Source organism: Psittacula echo (genome assembly GCF_963264785.1).
Source record: "Psittacula echo genome assembly, chromosome: 2".
NCBI classification, from domain to species: Eukaryota; Metazoa; Chordata; class Aves; order Psittaciformes; family Psittacidae; genus Psittacula; species Psittacula echo.
Window position 1 is genome coordinate 32818716 of NC_137737.1, and position 7990 is coordinate 32826705.

The 7990-nt window shown below is 50.6% G+C and overlaps 1 protein-coding gene across 1 annotated transcript in view; it reads right to left on the reverse strand.

Moving 5' to 3' along the window:
- NXPH1 (neurexophilin 1) overlaps nt 1-7660 on the reverse strand; it is a gene marked incomplete at both ends in the record, with an annotated part of 144388 nt that extends 136728 nt beyond the window's left edge. The window contains one exon of the mRNA XM_080611135.1: nt 7607-7660. Within this exon, the coding sequence (XP_080467261.1) occupies nt 7607-7660 (54 nt within the window). The remainder of the gene's footprint in view (nt 1-7606) is intronic.
- Between the last annotated feature and the right edge of the window lie 330 nt (nt 7661-7990).

The following is a 7990-nucleotide window of genomic DNA, read 5'->3' on the forward strand; positions in this document are numbered from 1 at the left end:
CTGGAGAGATGGATGTAGTATGCAAGGCAGATAAACGTCCCTGAGACATTTGTCACTAGTTGGACTGTGAGACACTGACATTAATGAGGGTGGCATTTGGAAGATAAAAGCTGTATCTCTGAAGCAGATGATACAATTTCCAGGCACCATGCATAGGGACTGGAAAAAAAAGCATCACAGTTGCTACTGATATTCATGGGAGAATACGAACCAGGAATAAATGGCTTTTGTCTGCAGGGTTGGTGGGGATTGCAGGTTGCTTTTCCTCTCAGCCTAGTCAATTCCCATCACATTCCTTTAGTGAAGGACTCTCCATCAGTCATCCACTTACACCTGCCTTGCCAAAAGTCAGTGTTTTATTGACAAGTGCTTTTCAGGTATCAGACCTCTAGAAGACAGCTCTGTCAATAGTACGTGGGGATTTACAAGGATGAAGACACTTGCCTGGTATTATTTCCTCTTGAAAGCAAGGAGGGATCTGGGAGATACCCTGAGCACTGGCTGTCAGGACACAGGCATGTGGAGGGAGCAAGATCTGCCTGCCCCTTACAGGTGTCTCAAAAGTACCACTACCCCATACCAATGACATCAACTGTGCCTGAGAGCAACTCCTGCCATGACCCTCAGGATAGGAAGTATCATTATTAATTAACCACTCCCTGCTTCCATGTCTTAGTATCAACTGTGTTGCACAGCCGTTTTGACTCCAATGCTCGCGGATGTCTTGGGACTCCCCCCAGAAAGAGAGGATGCTGTCATTCTGGGATAGAATGAGACAAACACAAACATACCAAACCAGCCTTCCTGATCCCCAGATTCATCCTGCCAAGATCCTATAGGAGATCCCATCCCTGTTGCCCTACACACTCATATATTGCTCCTCTGGTCAGTTTTTTTCCTCAGAATATGAAGCAGCTTCTTTGCCTCTAAAAGAAATCCAGTCAGCAGCAACAGTAAATACATAGGTGTGCCGGTCCTCCTGTCTACTTCTTCCTTCAGGAAACTAACGCAGGAAGCCAAACCCCACGTTCAGAGCGGATTGTAGGCCAGGTGTGAGCAGCAGTGACACGAAACATTGAAGGCGCCTGTGACAGAGGGGTTGCGGGGGCCGCCGGGCTCCCCGGCAGCGCACAGCGACCGCCGTGACGCAGGAGGGCCGGGCCCTGACCGCTATGCTGGCGCGGCTGTCCCCGCTCCCCGTCCCCATTCCCCGGGACCTCTCCAAGGTGCTGCACGGCCGGAGCTGCCGCCGGCGGTCCAAAGGGGAGCGCCAACCCCGGGCCTGCGAGGTGCTGCGCGGCGGAGCCCGGAGCGGAGCGGGGCACCTCGAAGTCAGCCTTGTCCCAGCCCGTCTGCAAGCCTTTGTCCGCTTTTCCCGCAGCGCTTGCACTGGCCTTCCGCGGCTCGAAACAGGCAGCATCTCCGACAGAGAGGGAAGAAAACATACTTTAAAAAAGAAAAAAAAAAAAAAACAACCTCACTTCAACTAATCGTGCACTGAAGAAAGTTTTAGGAGCGCATCCAGTAGTGAACAGAAAAATGGGAATCCAAACTAACCCGACATGTGATAAGGACAAGCTCCTTCTGCTTCCTCTTTAATGCTGCATGCAGGGAGCACAGCTCCACGCGTGAAGGTGCCCATGTCCCCGTCCTGCTGCGGAGTACCGAGCATCTCCCGGTTGTCCTTTAATAGCGTCTCTCTCTCCTCTTCGATTTAAAAATTGAAAGAGAAAGGGAAAGTGGTAGAAGAAAGCTGACTGAATCCCTCTTCTGATCACAATCAAGCCCAGCAAGATGGATTGTGGGAAGAGAAGCTGTATTCCTAAACAACGACCGGTGTCACAGTAGTTAAAACGGAACAGAAAAGCCTCTCACAAAGTCAATTCTTATGTAGATGTGGGGACAAAAGTGCTTTTCTCTCTCTTTGAGGTCTTAGTGAATTTCTAATTTGCCCAAAGAAGCCCTAGAGGAATGAGGAATAAAGGACGGGAATATTGGGATTGCTATTGGTAAAAAATATTACCGTGCTCTGGATTGTCTACTAGAAATACACAAAAAATGTACCAGCCGTGTTATTTCTCTTGACCTTTGGCTTTGCCCATCGAGGCTGAACAAACTGCCTGCAATGTGCATCACCCCTGCTCTCTACCAGACATATAACTTTGTTCTCTCTAAGTCACAGAAACGGACTCCTCCAAAAGAAGGACACTCACAGAAGTTTAAACAAAAGCCAGAAACACGTAGGGTTAAACAATCAACTAGGAAATATGCTGTCCTGTTGAACAGAGCAGTTTCCCCAGCATTGAGAACCCGCCAATATATATCATATCAATAAAAAGAAGCTCTTTGAAAGCTTGCATAGTAATTGAGATTGGAGATCTTTTTTGATACGGGTTGGCATTTCCTCATATCAATTTGACAGAGCCAACTCAGGAAATTGCTGGTAATATTCATCTGGGGAGCACTTTCATTAAACGTAATTCATTCGACTTTCACAATAAATTGAGTGACATCCTTACAGCAGAACCTTTTTATCCTTGATGAAGTGCTTGCCAGCCTTCGGTTTTCCACTTTATTGTCACATTCCTTAAAACAGGATCGTCAACATGTCAATCTGCTGCATGAAAAAAATGCTAAAGCTGTATTTACAAAGAGCCCAGGAGGTGGTTTAATGCTGACTTACAAGAAGAGCGAGCTGGGTGTTAAAGTATCTGATAAATCACAGCATAACTTCACACAAACGCAATCGGGAGAAGAGAAGCCAATGCTAGAGAGGGAAGGATGGCTCACACATTCATTTTCTCCAAGTGCTGGCTATTCCGAGCAATTGGTTTCTTAACCTGCTTCACCGCACTTTCCAAGACGGCTGGGAAATTGGCTTTTTGTTAATTAAAATGGCGGTTTAGAGATGCAGGGAAATATTAAAGAGCTTAAAATGGATACCTCTAGGTGCCGACTTTGAAGATTGGGCTAGCCAAAGAGAGGCAGAGATATTGGATTATATTCAGGTGCCTCCCCAAAAGACGAAATCTGTTCCAGACTGCTTTCTCCAGCGATATAAGAAATTAAAATAATGTGTACTAAGCACCAGGAAAAAGAACTTTTAGTGCGGGGAAGCCCCTTCTTAAACTCCTAGCGCAGGTCCCTGGTGGTTAGGAAGGAAGGAAGCCCGGGAAAAAATGCACCAATCTCCACTTAACAGGAAACAAAAAAGAAACTAGAGCTCAGAAAAGTTTATTTCGCCTACAGGATCTCCGAGCCCGTTGCCATACCCGTGTCTTGCCTTCCGAAAAAGTAATTACTCCACCTACACCACCTCGAAGCCTCCCTCGAACTCCTCCAGAAAGGAGTGGAATCTTCGCAAGGCTACCTAAACTCTCCCGCACAGAAAGCCCCTTCACCCCCTCCGATCCAAGCACTCTTTTCTCCCTCCCCCGCCCCCCCCCCGCCTTCGACGTCAATTGAAAACGGCAAGAAATCGCTTATTTGGGGGGGAAAAAGCAGTGCCTACAGAGGGGTTTTGTTCCTCCCACGACAAAGTAGGACACAAGCCGCAACTATCTTTAAAAAGAAAGAAGAAGAAGATATAAAATCAACTTATCTTCTCCGGCACGTGATACCTCCTCGCGTTCCCCAGAGCTTTCATTAACCGGGGTGAAATCACCGCAAACAGTGCGACATGGAGCGAAATTAAATGTACACAAAAGTCTGGAGCACTTCAACCCCCCGTTCCTCCCTCTCAGCAAACACCGTGCCAAGTGTGCCATCTTTGAGGACAATTTTAAACCTCTCTTATTCACAACATTTTGTAGGAAAGCTCCGCTCGGCTGTCAGAAGGCCTCCAAACTACAGGGACGGTGTGGAACAGACCCTAAAATTCCCAGCCCGGTGCCGAAGGAAGTTGTCGAGCTGGAACCGGACCCTCGCTGAAGCCCTGGCCCCGCAGAACAAGGCTCCGGTAGGGAGCCCTCGGTTCTCCTGCTCGGGCAAAGCGCCGCGCAGAGCAGCTTCCCCCGTGAAACAACCTGCTCGTACCCCTTGTCGGGGGGGAGGAAAATCACCCCTTCATTTGCTCTTGCTCTGCTTAAGTTCTACAAAGAGTTAAACTGCTTTGCCAGCCGGCTCTGGTATATATCCTATTTTACAAACTCACCAGCGAAGAAATACTTTGCTGGGAAAAGACGACAAGGCGGGGAGACTCAGGGGGGAGGGATCCTTACCCTAGCAACACGAAACGCAAAACTCCTATCGGTTTTAGTCCCGTACCCGCCACTTCGGAGAAGGAGTACTTAGGTAAAGGAGCCGAAGTCTCTTCAAGCCGGTGAGATCTCATGAAAACAGTGCGGGAAGTTCCTCCCTAGAGCAAGCGAAGGCAGAACCTGGGGACATGCCGGGGGTGAAATCCCGCATCCGGAAGGCACGCTGCCGCCCGGCGCCCTGGCTTGGCCGGGCAGGGGAGCGCAGGATCAGGCTGGGGTCGGAGAGCGGCAGGACGGGGCGAGCTCCGGTGGCCACCGAGAGTTGCCGGCCCCTCTGCCCGCCAGCCCCCTTCCGCGCTAAGGAGGGTCCCCTTAACAGCCTGGACGGAAACGACCTGCCTCCTCCTTCGGGGCAATGCTTGACCTGTCCTAGTGAGAAATAACTAGCTAGGATCCTTGCCGTCTTCGCCAGCAATCCGAGGGGTTTGTAGTCACTTCTGTAGCATGTCGCTTCCACTCAGGAAAAGGGAAAAAAAAAAAAAAAGAAAAAAAAAAAAAAAGGAAGAAATGGAAAGAAGCAGCCTGGCGGTTTATTGTCCTGTGGTGTCAGACTGGAAATCCACCGGCAACGAGCAGGAATTAAACGAGGAGATTTCCACTAAGGGAATGGTGTAAAACCTCGTTGTCTTTAACAGAGCTCAAACCTAAAAGAGTCTACGATCTCCGGGCGGTTTTTTCTTTCTTAATATTTACGTGCTTCCTTAATGACGATTTTGACCTTGGCACAGTCCTGTTCGTTAAGAAAACATTACCCATTAGAATAAGACTAAGATGCTTTTGAAAGAACAGCAGTGAAGTGGAGTCTCGTGGTGAGACCGAGTGTAGCTGCTTGAACACTTTCTGCAGCTCTCTAAATGTCTAGAAAGAAAATAACTGCAAGCATTTAAAGGTTAACTCCTAATTCTACCAAAAAAGTACTAAGTTATCCGTTTAGGCCAAAGGAAATGCACTTCCACTGCAAATCAAATACAACATTTTCAATACACTGCACAGCTCGAAACAAGGAGAAAATACACATCTCTCAAAGGCCAACTACTGTTCTTATCAATACACATATAGGACGAACCATCTCTACCCCAGTAATATTCCTTCTTGTTCTGGTTGGCCGTGACCTCTATAAATTTGTGGCAATGAGGCCGGATGGCATATGGCTCTATTAAAAAGGGGGAGTAGAGAAGGAGCATTCTCACATACACACACACACACACCCCAATTTCATTAGGAAGACGTTTAAAGGTGGGAAAAATAAATAAATAAAATAAACAAAAAAGAAAAGAAAGCAGTGTTTTGCTGGGTGAAGGGAAATTACAGGTCACCGAGTGTCTGGAAATGAGTAACTGAACACTGCCAAGCTCAGGCAGAGGGGAAACAGGCTGTTGTCCCTCTCCCCTATAACACTAGCTCCTCTCAGAAAGGATTATTTTAACCAACTCAACGGGAAGCTGGTTGCACTGCCATTTCGTTTGTCCCTTCTCACAGGCTGGGTACTGAAAATGTAATTCCTAATTGAAACTGCTCTGGTCCACACAGAGTGGCTCGTGCACAGGGATTGGCAGCGCAAAGTGCAGTGCCGTGCTGGTTTGTGGCACTGTGTTAAAGCTTTAATCTGAGCTTCATGCTTCGATGCTAATAAACAGTTTATTTACAGGCGACGGCCTAATGCAAACTTTCAGAGTCACTCCCGAATACAGAGAAAGGAGAGAGGCTGACGGAAACGTGGAAGTATCGACTCAGAAAGGAGAATCGGGTTAGACAGGGGAAATCCTTTGGATCCCCCCCTCCGAGTGTTTTGGCAGAAGACACAGTCCAGCCAAAGAACGCATCTCTTCCCCCTAGCTTGTCTTTTATTCCCTATTTTGTCTCTTTTTCATCATATTTCGCATTGTTTCGAGGGAACCTGAAAGATCATCTCCTCATTCTGCAATGCCAAGCTCTCAGAAAACAACACAACCAGGAAAAAAAAAAAAAAAAAAAAGCATTCAGGTAATGAAGTCTGTAACTAAACGGTAATTGAATCAGCATAATTTGCACACTGAATGGTTTTCAAATGCTCCCAGTTTACAATTAAAGGAGAATTAATGCGCTTGTTGTTCAGACTGCAGCGCATTAGAATAAATCCAGCACTGTTGTTGTAATGAGTCGAGAGCAGTTTAAGTGCCAGCAAACACATTTAAAATTTAACACGACGTATCGATCTCGCTCCGGCTTTTTGATAGATTATTTGCCTCACACTTTTTTCCCTGCTCCCCCCACCCCACTCTCCGGCTCAGCCCCCTCCAGCCCCCGGCTATAAAATTCGAGGGGAGGAGAGGCGCCCGCGGCAGAGGTGGCACCGCCCAGCAAGGGTAGGGGCCCCCAGCGGGACACACGTCGGGAGCGACGGGACGGGAGCGGACCCGGGGCTGCGCTGCCGCGCTGCACGCTGCGCGGACGCGGAAAAAGCGCGCGTCACCTCCGCCTGCACCGTCCCGTCCCGGGCCCGCTCGGGATTGGCTGCCCCGCACTCCGCCTCGCCGCACTGCCCCGCAGTGCCCCCACGTGGCGTGGCAGCGCCAAAGCAGGCAGTGACCGGAGGCCGCGGAGCCGGAGAGGAGCAGCCGCCTCCCCCGGTACTGCTCCAGGGTGCTTCTCTCGGCAGCATCCCTGAAAAGGGGCTTTTCCGACCCCGCCGCCACGGGGGCGAGCTCCCCGACAAGATATCGCCTACGTAACGCATGGCAGGCGAGCGAGGGCGCGGGCTGCATAGAAGCAGCCCGCCTTGGTTTTGTTACTTGCGATCGTAGAGGGAATGAAGTGTGTGTTAAAGGAGATAACGCTTCTATTTACTCGTGTTTTTCCCCTGTAATCTTAAAGGATATTTGCTGCGAAAGTCAATGACACTTCAGGCGGAGTACACTAAGCTGTGCCCGTCGCCCTGCGCCGCGCGTTTGTGCCGCGCCACCGTAGTGGCACATGAAAGGGGGGGCTCCCTCCGCAGATGCTGCCACGCTCAGCAGGGAGCAGAGGGCAAGAAGTTGCTTCCAGCCTACAGCCTGGGCGGGCCCCGCTGCAGGGACCGGGAGACCCAGCCCGGGAGGAGGTACCGGGAAACCCGGCCCGGGTGGCGCACCCCTTCCCAGAGGAGAAGTTACGGGTCTGCCTCCTCCGTGCCCCGTCGAGAGGTCCTGGCCGAGAGCCGCGCCTCCCTGCCCCGGTTCCTGTCCCGGCCCGACCCCGGGAGGACGGGCAGGGCTGGCAGCGGGGCGGCGGCAGCTGCCGTGAGTTTGCTGTTTCTCGGCCAGGCTGCTGTCCTCCTCCCCGCCGAGGTCCCCCCGCCCCGGCCCGTGCGAGGGGCCAGGGACACTCACCAGGTAAAGGGTGGGCTGCAGCAGAAGGACCGCGTACCAGTACACAGCCTGCATCCTCGCCGCTCAAACTTCCCCCGCGCTGCCTTCGCTGCCTCTTTGTTCCTTCCAGAACATAGATCCACCTGACATCCACTTTACAGAACAAGCAGAGCTCTCACCAGCCTAGACAAAAATGAAATTATAGACCCCATGACCACAAGACAAGGTTAGGCTTGAGACAAGGGGGGAAGAGAGGTGTGTAGGGAAGGGGGGGCGGGAGAGAAGGAGGAGATGGGGTGTGTGGATGGGGGTGGGGGAAACAAAAAACGATTAAAATCTAGTTAATCCAGCGTCAGAGCAAAGTGATTGCACGGTCCGGGTTGGCTGCAGAGAGCCTGTAGCAGC